The sequence below is a fragment of the Odocoileus virginianus genome, chromosome 24 (assembly GCF_023699985.2).
Source record: "Odocoileus virginianus isolate 20LAN1187 ecotype Illinois chromosome 24, Ovbor_1.2, whole genome shotgun sequence".
In the NCBI taxonomy this organism is placed as follows: domain Eukaryota; kingdom Metazoa; phylum Chordata; class Mammalia; order Artiodactyla; family Cervidae; genus Odocoileus; species Odocoileus virginianus.
The window spans coordinates 37,305,687-37,324,004 of NC_069697.1; the positions used below are offsets into that span (position 1 = coordinate 37,305,687).

The following is an 18,318-nucleotide window of genomic DNA, read 5'->3' on the forward strand; positions in this document are numbered from 1 at the left end:
TCATGTTTACTACTTATAATGTTTATTGCTGTGAACTGTTTCCTTCTAGATTTTAAGCTGTATAAACTCAAGATTTTTTGCCTGTTTTATTCACTGAGGTATTCTGGATGTCTTGAAATGTGATTGAACCATAGAGGACACTCAGTTAGTATTTATTTAATAAATACATTAATCAACAAAGGCCTTTTGTTAAGGTAATATATGCTGTATAATATATATGGTATTAATGAGGTATTAATATACTGTGCTTTCTATACCATTTTTTTTTAATCTCTATAATAAAACTGAAGTACTTTAGAATTAGTAATGCCTTAATAACTATAATATTCTTGTAAATTCATGGAAGACTTGCATTTTGGTCACTGACTAGATAATAAAATGCCTGATTTGTAAGCAGAACTTAAAGACTATGTAAGAGCAAATACAAATAATAGGAAGAAACTTAATTCTCTCTGTTGACAATAAGGGAAGAGAGACTCCCCTCTTTTTTAGATCATTTATTTTAGAAAACTTATACTCCCTACCTTTCTCTACCTCTTTAATATGTTTGTGCATCTTCTTAAAGGTTATGTAAGCAACTCAGTAATGTTTCCTTAAGGGATTGACTATCTTTTTGAAATGCTATCATCAAGAGAGAGAGCTCCCCTGTGTCCAGGATGATATGAACATAACTTCAGCTGGTGTCTGACTCCAAGGGCAAACTTCCCTCCGTTATGATTTTAAAGAAACAAGAAAGTATTTTTTCTTGTAAAGGCAACTAGCAAACACAGGTGGCTACCCTAACTACCAAGCAAACTTAGGACAAACCATTCGTGATAATTGCTGATGTCAATTGCTCTTATTTGAGGACAAGTTATTGTTCATCTTAAGGACATATATGTAGTGGGTTTTATCTTCCTGGATGTATAAAAGAGAAATATTTCTTTCTGTCCTTGAAATCTCTCCAGCTGATTGTCTGTGATGTGTATCACACTCTGGTTTAATCCTTATTCAATAATAAAACTGCTTTCTTTCTCTTCTGCTTTTGTGAAGAGGTTTTCTGGGGTGGCAAAAGATTTTGTTTTTGATTACATTTCCCCAACTCTGATTTTTGTACTTAACCATATTGCATGTTTCTAGCAAATATATTTTTCTATAGCAAACAATATCCAGAAATAAAATATTAGATTTTTGAGAATAGCAATGATTTAGTCTACCATTAGTTGGAGGAAGAGATCCTTAACATTTAAGACATAATGAAATTATAATATTCACTTAATAGTGTTTGGTTTAAGATGAATTCAAGAGTGCTTAAATTACAGCCAATTTATATTATTACGTTATTATGTAACCCTCAAAATGCTATTACTTTTACAACTCTTCTCCATATACAGCATTTTTTTCCTCAACTTTCCATAAACCTACCCCACTTCACTACACACTCTTCTCCCTTCTTTTATCTTCTCTCTCTCTCATTGTCTTTCTTCACTTCCATGCACTTTTATAACTGTATCTTGAAATCTAAATATCTTAGTTTGATGGCAAAGCAGAAAGAAATAAAGCCATATTCTGTACAGTGGGAAATTTGTGAACTTTTGAGTCAGACCCATCTGAACTCCCAGACTTGCAATCAGAATGCCCTTTGTCAATACCTCTCTTAGAGAGGGGGTTCCTACTGTAAGCCACACAAGTTTTACTCTGGCCTTCCTTGAGTCATGGTCCTCCTCAGAGGTCAAAGAATACAGACACAGGGTCAAGGGTACATGCTAACCCAGAGCCAGTTCCATCTTCTCTCCCCCATTGTAGATCATACTATGCCTCAAATAATCTTGAGAGAGATGCCCATGAAGATTCTGGTAGAGAGATTGGGACAACAGGGCCCTGGGCACACATACAATAAATGAGGATGAAAAATATCTGCTTCATCATGTGTGTGTGCATTCTCAGTTGCTCAGCTGCATCTGACCCTGCGACCCCATAGACTGTAGTGCACCAAGCTCCTCTGTCCGTGGGATTTTCCCAGGCAAGAATACTGGAGTGGGTTGCCATTTCCTCTCATTATATTTCACATATTTAACTCATGGTAAGTGTTCACTATATTCATTGTATCTCTCCTGAGTTTAACCCCGCAGATATACTAGATCCTTTATTTTGTTAAACAAATATTTCTTCTGAATTTATTCATTCTGTTATTGAAATGAACAGCCTTGTATCTTAGCCTGTGTGCCATATTTGTTTCTACTATTTTATCCTTCTAGTATTTTATTATGTAAAACTTGCTCAGAAATATGCCACTGGGGTCACTAGTAGTAATGGCCAGCATGTTTGTTGTATGTATCACATCTTATATGTGGTATGTATACCTTAATCTACATTCACATTTTTCTCAGAGGTTTAAGAGATTTTTATAAATCTAGTAACCAGAGCGGTTTTCTATTTCAAAGGTTACTACCTTCATCAGTACTGACTAGGTATTAAAATGGTTGGCCCAGATCATACTAGAACACGCTATGGTATGTTTGTTTGCATTAATAAGAAATATTTCAAGTGTTTTAATGATTTTTCCATGGAAGACATGTCCTGTCTCCAAAGAAAAGCAGTTCTGCTCTATTGTTATTTAGCACAAATAGCATAAGAAAAGAAAACAAAGTAATTTACCTGATTTTCTTTCAGCTATTATGTCATCTGAAGAAAAAGAAGAGAATTGCTGTCATTAGTAGCTTTTTTTGATAGATTTGCCAATAGAAAGTGAATCTTGATTGCAGCCAATGCCTGTCCTGTGAGATATTCCCATATACATCTGCTAACTGAGTCAATACTCAGGCATGAATATAGTAATTATTCACTGATTGTAGTATCTTAATACCCCTCTAGACAGCCCTCCAACCAGTTAATAGAGTCAGTCTAGATGCATGAATTAGGACACAGCAAAACATAATTCTTAGATAACTGAAAAGGTGTTTCAAAGCATTAATTATTATTCTATTGGCAAAATGTAGATGTTTTCATTTAAAGTTTTTCATGTAACAGAAATAATGTATAAACTAAAATTAATTAATGTGAATCAAGTGAGTACAATTTCTATTTTGCAGCTGTATACTAAAATTCAAATATATACAACTTACAGATAGTTAACAGCATTGCTATTATTATGAATCAAGATGAATGTTCTTTGTATTTAAATAAATAAGAAGCTTGTCAAGCCACAGTAAGTGTGTGTGCTCTGCTTAGCTGCTGAGTTGTGCCTGAATCTTTGCAACCCCATGGACTGTAGCCTGCCAGGCTCCTGTCCATGGGGATTCTCCAGGCAAGAAAAGTGGGAGCAGTTGCCACACCCTCCCTCCTCCAGGAGATCTCCCCAACCCAGGGATTAAACCTGCATCTCCTGCATCATCAGGTGGGGCTTCCTCATGGTTCAGCTGGTGGAGAATCCTCCTGCAAACTGGGAGACCTGGGTTTGATCCCTGGGTTGGGACGATCCCCTGGAGAAAGGAACAGCTACACACTCCGGTACTATGGCCTGGAGAATTCCATGGATTGCATAGTCCTTGGGGTCGCGAAGAGTCAGACATGACAAAGCTACTTTCACACTCTTTACTACTGAGCCAAGGGCATGAACTAAAAAAACAGCAAATAAAGCCAGTTAAAAGGTAAAGGGCTTCTTATGTGCTTTGATAAATTGTTGCCAAAACTAAATTGTACATAGTTACACACACACACACACATTTAGCCCAAAGATAAGAAAAAATGGTTTACAGGTAGGTTTGGGGACTATTTGTCTCTAAAGAAAAATTATACAATAACATTCCCCATATAGGTTAAATATCTGGAAAATTCTATCTGAAGTGTAGGTTGCAATTAAGAGTCATCCCCAAATCCTTTTGCAACAAATAAAGATGTCAAAAAACCATGCATGAACTGTTCCCTTCACGAAAAAAATATTCTGGGGTCTCACACAGACTACATACTCTTTCAACATATACAAGGATAATGAGCTGGGATCAAAGGTGCTCTCATCACAGGAAACTGAAGGCAGTAAGTAGGAACTAGAACTGGGTGCTAAAAGCAGCTGTAATGCTCCTATAAAAACATAAAACTAGATATTCAACATAAGAGAAAGAAAGGCAAATTAAGTACAAACATAGAAACTCAGAAACTATCTCCAGAGTAGAGTCCAACTGTCATGCACATATCAGTAAATCCCAAGGGCAAAATTCCATGGTATTTAATATAATTCACATTCATTTTTATGTCCTCAAAATAAAGTTAATCTGTGTTCAGAAGTTCCATTTCTTCGTCGGTATGAAGATAGGCTATCTGTGGTTCATGTCAATAAGTTTACCTTGCAGAGAATTTAGTTACCCTCACATAGAAAACTTTTATATGTAGATCAAATACTTGTCAATGATCCTTAATTATTTTATTCATTCAAAACAAGTATATTGAGTGTCATTGCACCCATAGATCAAAATCCCACCCTTGAGGAGCTTACAATTGTGAGATAAACAGTGAGGAGTCCTGGTAATTCACTAACAAAATCAAGTATGTATGAAAACTAAATATATCAATTTTCTGTATTCCATGTTGGTGAGAATGTAAATTGGTACTGCAATTATGAAGGACAGTATGGAGGTTCCTCAAAAAATTAAAAATAGCACTATATGACCTATAAATTCCACATGAGTATGGACCCAAAGGAAATAAAATCACCATTTCAAAGAGGTATCTTCAGTCCCATATTCAGTGCATAACTATTCACAACAGCCAAGACATGGAAACAATATAAGTGCCCATCAATAGAGTGATATATATTACATGCAATAGAATACTCTTCAGCCATAAAAAAGAAAATCCTACCATTCATGGCTACATGGATGGACCTTGAAGGCATTATGTAATAGGAAAGAATCTTTTGTATCTAAGTTAATGACATGTAAGTTTAAATTACACATAATGACCTATCTCTGGCAGCCGTGCCTCCGAGGTAATGAGCATTAAACTAAAATACTTTTGCTTAGCTCACAGGAAACATCCTGACTAGGACCAGCTGTGAATGACTACAGGAAGATTCCCTCCAGAGGCTAACAGGAACCAGGAAATGTTTGATTCACTACCCCCGCCTCCCTCCACACACACACTTTTAGTATAAAAGAAGCCTGAATTCTAATTCAGGCAAGATGGTTCTTTGGGGCATGAGTCTACCTTCTGAGTTTGCTGGCTTTCTGAATAAAGTTGCTGTTCCTTGCCCTAACAACTCATTTCTTGATTCATTAGCCTGTCATGAAGTGAGCAGTATGAGCTTGAACTCTGTAACAATTACGTTAAGTTAAATAAGTCAGAAAAAGGCAAATATTATACAATTTTCTTTTTATATGGAATCTAAAAGTATCTAACTCATAGAAAAAGAGTAGAATGGTGATTTCCAGGATATTGAGGATGGGAGAAATGGGAAGATCTTGATCAAAAGTACAAACTTCTAATAATGAGATAAAAAGTTCTGGGAATTCAATGTATACCATCGTGACTACAGTTAACCATTTTACATCATGTATTTTAAAGGTGCTAAGAGAATAGATTTTAAATTTTCACATCACACACAGAGATACAGACACAAAATAACTGTGTGAGGCGATAGAGATGTCAAATAACTTTATTGTGGTAGTCATTTAAAAAATATATGTACACCAAATCATCCATCACATTGTATGCCTTAAACTTGGGTCAATTATATCTTAATATAACTGAAAAAACTTTTCTGTGTCCAAAAGTGGGCTCAGAATACACCTTGTTATCTAAAAGTGAAGATTAATTTCTGAAAGATACTGACCTGGATTTAGCCTATAAAATAGGGCTTCCCCATCTATAAAAAAGGAAACAAAAAAAAGTGACAACATTTAGATCATTTTATACTTCTATATAGCATATATATATTTTTAGCATGTTTTAAAGCAGTCAGAATAGTTCTATCATTTCCATTCTTCTTTTAAGTTCAATATAAGCAATCTACTTTTCATATAAATCACTGTTATTTCAATATTAATTTATTATTTTGGATCTTTCTTATTTAACAAATCTCATCTACATAGATATACATAGTATATTTACCTATCAATATACTTAAAAGTTTCATTGTCAGCACGTTCTTGGGAACAAAGGTAGCCAATTAAATTAAATTCACACATTAATATTAACCAATACTTTATATCTTTAATACTAGTTATATGTTTTACAGCTGCCAACATGAAGTTTATTTTCTGATTTATATTTCACTTGATTTTCCCTAAACATTTTCTGGTTAATGTGTTCATAAACAATGAATTAGACCAAAAAGGGGAAGAAGATAATCAGTTGTACAGATTTTACTCAAGAGGACAAAATAGTCTGGGAATAAAATAAGAACTGATTATCTATTTCATGCCAAATCTACTGAAGATTTATTCCCACTTAGCCAGGGAACTGTTAATTTTTTTGTATATATTTGTTGTTGTTCAGTCACTCAAGCATGTCCAACTCTTTGCGACCCCATGGACTGCAGCACACCAGACTTTTCTGTCCTTCATCATCTCCCGGAACTTGCTCAAACTCATGTCCATTGAGTCAGTGACACTATCCAACCATCTCATTCTCTGTCATCCCCTTCTCCTCCTGCCTTCGATCTTTCCCAGCATTAGAGTCTTTTCTGACAAGTCAGCTCTTCATATCTATATGTTTATGGTTAATTTAACAATACAAATATTTCCTCTGCCTGATTCTATCAATGTCTTCCAAATATTTGCTTTCTCCAAATTGTGGTCACTAATTCCTTACCATCCTGTAACCTACTGAAAATGAAAGGAATCTGTTTGGATCCTAAAGTTCATTGACTAAGAGCAACAAAAATTCATTTTCACTAAGGCACGTGGAATTTCTTTTTCCAGGTATACTCCTTAATTCTCACTGTGAACTTAAAAAATTCCTGAATTTTGTCAATCAATAACCAGCCTATGGAAATCCTATTAAAACATTTGTGATCATTTACCAGAACTAACATGGAGATCTAGGAATTTACTTTGGAAACATTCTCCAGTTATCTGGTGAATTTAATATACTTTAGCAAATACAAGGAGAAGGCAATGGCACCCCATTCCAGTACTCTTGCCTGGAAAATCCCATGGACGGAGGAGCCTGGTGGGCTGCAGTCCATGGGGTCGCTAAGAGTCGGACACAACTGAGCGACTTCACTTTCACTTTTCACTTTCATGCATTGGAGAAGGAAATGGCAACCCACTCCGTTGTTCTTGCCTGGGGAATCCCAGGAAGGGCAGAGCCTGGTGGGCTGCCATCTATGGGGTCCAACAGAGTCGGACACGACTGAAGCAATTTAGCAGCTGCTGCAGCAGCAGTAAATACAAACGCATTTTGTTGTGATATATCATTTATGTTTTGAAAATGAAAATAATGTTTCATGATCTATTACTTAAGATATAAAAACATATTTATGCGAACATAAAGAATATTTATATTTATATAAAATAGAAGCAAATATTATAGAAAAATGCTATGTAAGATTATGAAAGTGTCCATTACTTGAAATAACATTTTCTAATGGTCTATCAATTTCCCATGTAGCCAGATTAAGAATAGGAATGTTTTCTCTTAACCATAACAAATAATTATAGTCTTCTTCATTCTAATTTCTCACATAAAATTAAAATGTGTCTGACTCCTAAATTTATAAAATAGATTTTTGAATTTCAATATATAACTAATATCTCTTTTTCAGACTTTTCTCCTTATGTTTAGATGTTACAGTTTTCCTACACTTTTCAGAAACAAACTAAAGGTTGAGAAATACATTTGTTTCTAAATATTTTTATTTTGTTTTGCTCATTTAAAAAATATTTATTAGCAATATTATCTTTCAATAAACTCTAGAAATTAATTAATTGATTTTCTATGATATCCATGAAAGTGTTAGTTTAAGAAACATTCTCCTTATAAAATTTTTCTTTGATGATGAGCCAGTCTTTTAACTAGTGATACTTTTATGATTTGTGAAAACTGAAATTATTGATGTGGGTTTTTAGTCTTGAGGTAGATGCAAGCTCAAAACAGAGTCATCAAAAACCTGTTCACTAATATCTCTAAGCATATGGATTACAGATAAAGATATTCCCTTAAGACAGGCTTGTTAAAGCTGAAATTATACATAACAAAATTAAAATCTAATTTTCTTACTTATTATCCTACTCATGGTACAGGAAAGATTTCCCAGAAGAAAAATATTTGAAATATAGAACATGAAACACTTCAACAAATATATGCATGGATCTATCAAACATGGAAGGATTCTCTAAATTAGTCATTTACCTTTGCAGATGATGCAAAGTGCCACAACCAAAGACAAAACTATTAACTTCATGGTGGTGGGTGGGACCTAGAAGCAGAAAACAGTCATCTTGGAGAATCAGATCCATAGTGTTCCTTCTATCTGGAGCTTTTATACTCATTCATACCACTGTCTTTCATCACAGGCTAGGTGTGGTAAGCTTAGTGATGACAGGGCAAAGGTAAATATCATAGCACACCAGAGATGAAATCCATCTCAAGTCAGTTTAGTGTCTTATTTCTGTGACATCTTCTATCTTGAATTAAGTCCAGCTCATGCCAAATGCAGACCATGCCTTCTCGCCGCCCTAGGCAAACAGCTAAGGCAGGAACTAAAAGTCCCAGGATTAAAAACCAAATATACCAATGATGTACATTTATCTGTACTTTATTAATCATTGCAAAAGTCATAATACCTCAAGAAACTCAAATACTATGATTAAATATTGTAATTGTCTCTGTTAACAACAAAATGTATTTTAAACATTAACCTACCTGGAGACAAAGAACTCTTTCCTTATTGATATATTAACAGGTATTTCCTTAGAGAAATATATGACTATCACATAGGGTATACACATAGACATACTGATGTATTTAAGTGCACCATGGTTATAGTAATTATTACTCACAAGGATACATAATTCCCCAATAATACACATTTTACCATGAAATTTATAATCAGACATATAAGTAAGTAGAAGATCTATGAAAGCAAGAACATCAGAAAAAATGTTTCTGGCCAAAACTTGAATACAAAATGCCATCTATGAATTATATATGTTAGAAAAATCAAGCTCAAATTAGGATTTAGAAAGAGAAGATTCAATCAGCTGAGCAGGCAGAGAGGATTGAATGCCTGATACTGGTCAATTGGACCTGAAAAACAGAAGGGCTGACCCCATGGCTTTGATGATGCTCTGATGCTTTTCATGGTTTTGACCTGCTTCTCATCTGCCCCCAATCACTACCAAAGAAAAACTTCAGAGGGAAAATAGTCTTCAGTTTATTCTCTCCAGAAAAGCAGAAGAATCCCAAGAAAGGGAAAAGGTATAAAAACCTTCCTTTCCTTCCCCTTTATTCAGTCATGTCTCCACTAATTTCAAGGAAAAAGTGATGCCTGCCTCTTTTGAGGGCCTCCTCAGTACATGCTGACTGCTTGTGCTCCTGGGCTCTGTGGTCCTGAAGATCTTGCTGAATTCTTAGATCATTTTGAAAGGGGTCAGAATTCTGCAGATTTATACACTTAAAATTCACTCGTTTATTCAAGGTAGCACATTTATTGAAGGCCAGGAATTTTTTAATCTGACATCAGTGAAAGTACCAGATGTTTACCAGTAGAACAGAAACCCCAGAGAGAGGAACAGAGAAGCAATGGGGAGAAGGCTTTCATGCCACAAACGGAGAGGGAGGTAACAGAGGACTACTTCACCAACCATATTTTTTTTCAAACCCAGCTCTGATCCTTTAAATAACTCACAAATAAAGACTGCATGGTGAGAATTTTTCTCCAACACAGAAAACAAAAGTACAATTCAGAGAGAACATTGCCACCATTAAATACTGCCATTTGTGATGTTCTTTTCTTGAATCATACACTTCCTTGTAGAGATTTGGTCCCTTCACATTATCATTGTGACATAATTATTCTTTCATGTGCTTGACTGGGGGCTTAGGCATGTTGGAGACCTGAATGAAACATAAAGTTACTTACAGGCTTTTGAGGGAAATAAGAATACATGAAAGATGGAAATTTTCTATAAGTAGAGTTTAGTATGCAACAGTATCAAAATTCCAAGAAAGACAGAAATTTTTTTCACCTTGAGAAAATCAGGGAAATTTTCATGGTTTCATAGTCTAAGGGCTGGAAAAAGACTTGGACACGCAGAATCAGGGAAAGATTCCAAGTGGGAAATGCATTAAGAATAAAGGCAAATGCAATTTCAAAATTTCAGTGTCTTCCCTCTTTCCAGATCCCTACTTCTAGTAGTCTGATTATAACAATCCACTGATTCCCACTCAGAACTATAATCCATCGAGCCTATTTACCTTGCATTCATTTCATGACAAGAGTGAACATCAACATTTTAGGAATAAGTGAAATAAAATGGACTAGAAAGTGTGAATTTAATTCATATGACCACTATATCTACTTCTGCAGTCAAGAATTCCTTAGAAGAAATGGAGTAGCCCTCACAGTTAAAATGCAGTACCTTGATGCAATCTTAAAAACAACAGAATTATCTCAGTTCATTTCCAAGGCAAACCATTCAACATCACAGTAATTCAAGTCTATGCCCCAACCACAAATGCCAAAGAAGCTGAAGTTGAACTGTTTTATGAAGACCTACAAAATCTTTTAAAACTAACTCAAAAAAAATAATAAAAGATGTCCTTTTCATCATAGGGGATTAGAATACAAAATGCGGAAGACTAGAGGTACCTGGAACAACAGGCAAGTTTGGCCTTGGAGTACGAAATGAGGCAGGGAAAAGGTTAACAGAGTTTTGCCAAGAGAATGCATGGGTCATAGAAAACACAGTCTCCCAACATCTCGAGAGACAAATCTACACACGGACCTCACCAGGGCAATACTGAAATCAGATTGATTACATTCTTTGCAGCAGAAGATAGAAAAGCTCTATACACTTAGCAAAAACAAGAACATGAGGGGGCTCTGGTTCAGATCATGAGTTCTTATTGCAAAATTCAGACTTAAATTGAAGAAAGTGGGGAAAACCACTAGGCCACTCAGTTCAGTCATTCATCATATCTGACACTTTGCGACCCCATGGACTGAAGCATGCCAGGCTTCCCTGTCCATCACCAACTCTTGGAGCTTGCTCAAACTCAATGTCCATCAAGTCAGTGATGCCATCCAACCATCTCATCCTCTGTCATCCCCTTCTCCTCCTGCCTTCAATATTTCCTGGCATCAGAGTCTCTTCCAATGAGTCAATTCTTCACATCAGGTGGCCAAAGTATTGCAGCTTCAGCTTCAGCATCAGTTCTTCCAATGAATAGTCAGGACTGATTTCCTTTAGGATTGACTGTTTGGATCTCCTTGCAAGCCAAGGGACTCTCCAGGGTTTTCTCCAACACCACAGTTCAAAAGCATCAATTCTTTGGTGTCCAGCTTTCTTTATAGTCCAACTCTCACATCCATACATGACTACTGGAAAAACCATAGCCTTGACTAGATGGACCTTTGTTGGCAAAGTAATGTCTCGGCTTTTTAATATGCTGTCTAGATTGGTTATGATTTTCTTCCAAGGAGCAAGCATCTTTTAATTTCATGGCTGTAGTCACCATCTGCAGTGATTTTGGAATCCCCCAAAATAAAGTCTCTTGTTGTTTCCATTGTTTCCCCCATCTATTTGCCATGAAGTGATGGGATTGGATGACATGATCTTCATTTTTGGAATGTTGAGTTTTAAGCCAGCTTTTTCACTCTCCTCTTTCACTTTTATCAAGAGGCTCTTTAGTTCTTCTTTGCTTTCTGCTGTAAGGGTGTTGTCATCTGCATAACTGAAGCTTTTGATATTTCTCCCAGAAATCTTGATTCCAGCTTGTGCTTCATCTAGCCTGGCATTTCATATGATGTACTCTGCATAAAAGTTAAATAAACAGGGTGACAATATACAGCCTTGACGTACTCCTTTCCCTATTTGGAACCAGTCTGTTGTTCCATGTCCAGTTCTAACTGTTGCTTCTTGAACTGCATACAGATTTCTCAGGAGGCAGGTAAGGTGGTCTGGTATTCCCATGTCTTGAAGAATTTCCCACAGTTTGTTGTGATCCACACAGTAATCCAAGTCTCCTGTTGTGCTCCTGGACTCCCTGCTCCTGAAGATCTTGCTGAATTCTTAGATCATTTTGATCAAAGATCCATTTGATCCATTCAGGATGGCCTAAATCAAATCCCTTATGATTACACAGTGGAAGTGACAAATAGATTCAAGCAATTAGATCTGATAGGCAGAGTGCCTGAAGGAATATAGACAGAGGTTTATAATATTGTACAGGAGGCAGTGACCAAAACCATCCCCAAGAAAAAAGTAGTGCAAGAAGGCAAAATGGATAGGATAACCACAACAGTGTGGTCAATAAGTGTGAAGTCAAGTGGGCCTAAGGAAGCATTACTATGAACAAAGCTAGTGGAGGTAATGGAATTTGAGCAGACTATTTCAAATCCTAAAAGATGATGCTATTAAAGTGCTGCACTCAATATGTCAGCAAATTTGCAAAACTCAGCAGTGGACACAGGATTGGGAAAGGTCAGTTTTTATTTCAATCCCAAAGAAGGACAATGACAAGGAATGTTCAAACTATTGCACAATTGTGCTCATTTCACATGATATCAAGGCAATGCTCAAAACCCTTCAAGCTAGGCTTCAACAGTATGTGAACCAAGAATTTCCAGATGTACAAGCTGGATTTAGAAAAAACAGAGGAACCAGAGATCAAATTGCCAACATCTGCTGCATCATAGAAAAAGCAACGGAATTCCAGAAAAACATCTAACTTCTGCTTCATAGACTATGCTAGAGTCTTTGACCTGTGGATCACAACAAGAGGTGGAAAATTGTTAAAGAGATGGGAATACCAGACCACGTTACCTGCTTCCTGAGAAACCTGTATGCAAGTCAAGAAGCAACAGTAAGGACCAGAAATGGAACATGGACTGGTTCAAAACTGGGAAAGGAATACATCAAGGCTGTATACAGTCACCCTGCTATTTAACTTATATGCAGAATAAATCATGCAAAATGCTGGATTGGGTGACTCACAAGCTGAAATAAAGATGACTGGGGGAAATATCAGCAACCTCAGATAAGCAGATGACCCCACCCTAAGGGCGGAAAGCAAGAGGAACTAGAGTCTCTTGATGAAGGTGAAAAAGGTTAGTAAAAAGCTGGTTTGAAACTCAACATTCAAAAAACTAAGATCATGGGCATCCAATTGCATCACTTCATGGCAAATAGATGGGGAAACAAAGGAAATAGTGACAGACTTTATTTTCTTGGGCTCCAAAATCACTGAAGATGGTGACTGCAGCCATGAAATTAAAAGACACTTGCTCCTTGGAAGAAAATCTATGGCAAACCTAGACAGTATATTAAAAAAGCACAGACATTACTTTGCCAACAAAGGTCTGTATAGTCAAAGCTATGGTTTTCCAGTAGTCATGTATGGATGTGAGTTGGACCATAAAGAAGGCTGAGCGCCAGTGAATTGATGCTTTTGAACTGTGGCATTGGAGAAGTCTCTTGAGAGTCCCTTGGAGTGCAAAGAGATCAAATCAGTCAGTCGTAAAGGAAATCAGCCCTGAATATTCATTGGAAGGACAGATGCTGAAGCTGAAGCTCCAATACTTTGGCTACCTGATGTGAACAGTCGACACAGTGTAAAACACCCTGACGCTGGGAAAGACTGAGGGCAGGAGGAGAAGGAGGCAACAGAGGATGAGATGGTTGGATGGCATCATTAACTAAGTGGACATGATTTTGAGCACACTTGGGGACATAGTGAAGGACAGGAAAGCCTGGCCTGCTGCAGTCCATTGGTTCACAAAGAGTCAGACATGACTGAGCAACTGAGCGACAAGAACCTTTCATTCACCTTCACTTCCCTCAACAATTCATGTACCTTCTTCCTTGAAGTGTATGATCAACCATTATACGTATTCCCTGGCATGAATCCCCAGTTCCCTTGACCTTCTCTATACTTGCTGGGCAAAAATACAACCATGGCTTAAATTAAGCTTTTCCCTATCTATACTAGGCAGATAATCATCACAGGGTTAAAAAAAAAAAAAAAGAAAAAAGAAAAGAAAAGTCATGCTATCCTATCTCTCTTAAATTCACTACCCCCAAGTGGATCCTTATTTCAGTCAGTCAATTATATTTTGTAATCCATTTGCTTTTATGCTCTTCTACTTCATATTTTCTCTCCTTACGAAAAGCCGATATCTCCTTCCCAACCTCCTGTCATCAATCACCTTACTTCCAAATTTACTAAGAAAATAAAAAACTTCAAAAGAGAAAATCTACATCCACACATTAAGACATCTTTTAATATTTGTACCCTGAACTCTGCTAACCTTCTTATTAGTACAAATGAACACTGTGTGCTGCCCCCTAAGCTTGATCTCCCATTTGGGTACGGGACGCCATTCAGGAGTGTCATGCCAGCAATTTCTTCATCTCCATCCATATTATCAAGTTTCCCCTCCTCTTTTGGATTGGTCCCAATAGTATAAATACATGCTATTATTTGTCTTTACTAAAAGAAATGAATAAATATAATAAAACAAACAAACTTATGTATCTGAACTATTTCTCAATGAACTTGCTATTTTTTAACTGTTGAACTCACGTCCCTCCCAGGTTTCTTAACACACTTCTCCGCTGCCCTTAACGGTTAACCTTCACAGGGGAGTTTCTTATGTTCGTTGACTCCAACTGCTGACTTCTCATTGTCTCAGGAACTTATTAACTTGCATTGCTTTCTCTCTAGCACTTCACACAATGTGCTCTTGTCCAGGACGCAGCTGATACTCTTTTGTGAATCCAGTGGTCCGTTTTCAGTTCTTATTTTATTCACCTCTCAATAATACTTAACACACTTAATTTTTCTTTCTTGACACACCTGACTTCTGCAATTTCCAGTTTTTCCCTTTTCATTTCTTACTCCTGCTGATTCCTTCTCATCTACAAGCCCTCTTAACAAACGAACTAGAAGCTTAAATTTGGATCTCTTTTTCTAAACACTTTACTTCTGCAGTAAGTGTACCCAAGTTCTGTGGATCTGCAAGGCCCTACGCCATCAGTCCCAACTACGATCTCACCTCCTACCAGCTTACTCTCTTGCCCTTACTCTCTTTCCTCCAGGCTCAGAGGCCCCTCTGTCTTTGGTGAAGCTCACCAGACAGAATCAAAGTCTTTGCATTTGCTATTTCCCTAACTGAAATACTTTCTCTTTGGCTATCCATAGAATTTATTCACTTACCTCATTAAAACTTGACCTTAAATGACATATTTTGCAAAAAGCTAATGACCTGGTTTACATGTTATAATTATTTTCCTCAAAAATAACACTTTTCAAGGTTATAATTAAACCTTAGCCTTAAGCCACAGTCATCAAGACAGTATGGTACTGGCAAAAAGACAGAAATATAGATCAATGGAACAAAATAGGAAGCCCAGAGATAAATCCACGTACCTTATCTTCGACACCTTATCTTCGACAAAGGAGGCAAGGATATACAATGGAAAAAAGACAACCTCTTTAACAAGTGGTGCTGGGAAAACTGATCAACCACTTGTAAAAGAATGAAACTAGAACACTTTCTAACACCGTACACAAAAATAAACTCAAAATGGATTAAAGATCTAAATGTAAGACCAGAAACTATAAAACTCCTAGAGAACATAGGCAAAATACTCTCTGATATAAATCACAGCAGGATCCTCTATGACCCACCTCCCAAAATATTGGAAATAAAAGCAAAAATAAACAAATGGGACCTAACTAAATGTAAAAGCTTTTGCACAACAAAGGAAACTATAAGCAAGGTGAAAAGACAGCCTTCAGAATGGGAGAAAATAATAGCAAATGTAGCAACAGACAAAGGATTAATCTCAAAAATATACAAGCAACTCCTGCAGTTCAATTCCAGAAAAATTAATGATCCAATCAAAAAATGGGCCAAAGAACTAAACAGACATTTCTCTAAAGAAGACATACAGATGGCTAACAAACACATGAAAAGATGCTCAACAAACACATGAAAAGATGCTCAACATCACTCATTATCAGAGAAACATAAATCAAAACCACAATGAGGTACCATTACATGCCAGTCAGGATGGCTGCTATCCAAAAGTCTACAAGTAATAAATGCTGGAGAGGGTGTGGAGAAAAGGGAACCCTCTTACACTGTTGGTGGGATTGCAAACTAGCACAGCCACTATGGAGAACAGTGTAGGGATTCCTTAAAAAACTGGAAATAGAATTGCCATATGACCCAGCAATCCCACTCCTGGGCATACACACCGAGGAAGCCAGATCTGAAAGAGACACGTGCACCCCAATGTTCATCGCAGCACTGTTTATAACAGCCAGGACATGGGAGCAACCTAGATGCCCATCAGCAGACGAATGGATGAGGAAGCTGTGGTACATATACACCATGGAATATTACTCAGCCGTTAAAAAGAATTCATTTGAATCAGTTCTAATGAGATGGATGAAACTGGAGCCCATTATACAGAGTGAAGTAAGCCAGAAAGATAAAGACCAATACAGTGTACTAACGCATATATATGGAATTTTTGGTAATGGTAACCCTATATGCAAAACAGAAAAAGAGACACAGATGTATAGAACAGACTTTTGGACTCCGTGGGAGAAGGCGAGGGTGGGATGTTCTGAGAGAACAGCATTGAAACAAGTATACTATCAAGGGTGAAACAGATCACCAGCCCAGGTTGGATGCATGAGACAAGAGCTCAGCCCTGGTGCACTAGGAAGACCCAGAGGGATGGGATGGAGAGGAAGGTGGGACGGGGGATCGGGATGGGGAACACATATAAATCCATGGCTGATTCATGTCAATGTATGGCAAAAACCACTACAATATTGTAAAGTAATTAGCCTCCAACTAATAAAAATAAATGAAAAAAAAAAATAAACCTTAGCCTTAATGAGTTAAATCCTCTCTATATGTAAAAGATTTAAATTATATTAGTTAATTTATATATTTTTTAAATAAATGTCCAGGGGATAAATAGCATAAATATTTGTCACTATTACTATTTCTATACCCTGTTTTATTAAAATTAATATTTTAATTTCAAAGCAAATTAAAAGCACTTTTAAGTTTCTTTTAAAGTCATTTTATACTTTTATGCAATTACTAATGCATCCTCTAAACACCACCCCCTCATCTCATATAAATCTTTGCTCAAATTCTACTTTCTCAGAGACACCTCCCTGAATATTTTAAATTGCAAACCTCACCCCAAGGCCCTTCTTCCCTCTCTGCTTGACTTTTTCCTCCATAGCTTTCACCACCATCTAATGTATGCATTTTTATTTAATCTGTTTAATACATGCAACTATTATCTATTGTTAGTTCTACAATGCAAATTCAATTAGGACAGGTATCTTCAATGTGTTTTGTTCATTGGTGAGTCCCAATACCTAGAAAAGAGTTTGGCATATACTAGATGCTCAGTAAATATTGAATGAATGATTTAATGAATAATTTTTGTTGGGCTTAAAAATAAACATTAAATAATATGGCAATGATAATAATAATAGGTGATAGTACTGAAGATATTTATGTTAACGGATTTAATTTAACATAATACAGTGTCACTGAGTTAGACATATTGTACTAAGACAGAAAACACATTGATAATTAAGAAAAGTTTCCCACTATTTGAACTTTCTAGTCCAGATTTATTCTCAATTAATAACACAGGGAAAATGCTATACTAGCAGTATTAATAGTTTTATTCAAGTTTATCAACTCTAATTTGCCTAGTAGTAAGAAAAATTGTTACAAAGTTTTAATATGTTTATCTTAGAATTTTTTCACTCTAAGATTAATAACCATAGATCAAATTTGGTTTACAGTGGTGCTAAAAGCCAAAATGACAATAACATGCCAAAATTGATGCTTTTGAACTGTGGTGTTGGAGAAGACTCTTGAGAGTCCTTTAGACTTCAAGGAGCTCCAACTGGTCCATCCTAAAGGAGGTCAGTCCTGGGTGTTCATTGGAAGGACTGATGCTGAAGCTGAAACTCCAATACTTTGGCCACCTCATGCCAAGAGTTGACTCTGAAAAAGACCCTGATGCTGGGAGGGACTGGGGGCAGGAGGAGAAGGAGACGACAGAGGATGAGATGGCTGGATGGCATCACCGACTCGATGGACATGGGTTTGAGTAAATTCCGGGAGTT

General features: G+C 36.6%; 1 protein-coding gene across 1 annotated transcript in view; it reads right to left on the reverse strand.

Moving 5' to 3' along the window:
• LOC110142997 (mucin-19) overlaps window positions 1-14,562 on the reverse strand; it is a 127,956-nt gene extending 113,394 nt beyond the window's left edge. The window contains 3 exon segments of the mRNA XM_070454850.1: window positions 12,966-12,981; window positions 14,306-14,363; window positions 14,450-14,562. Coding sequence (XP_070310951.1) covers window positions 12,966-12,981; window positions 14,306-14,363; window positions 14,450-14,562 — 187 coding nt within the window.
• Between the last annotated feature and the right edge of the window lie 3,756 nt (window positions 14,563-18,318).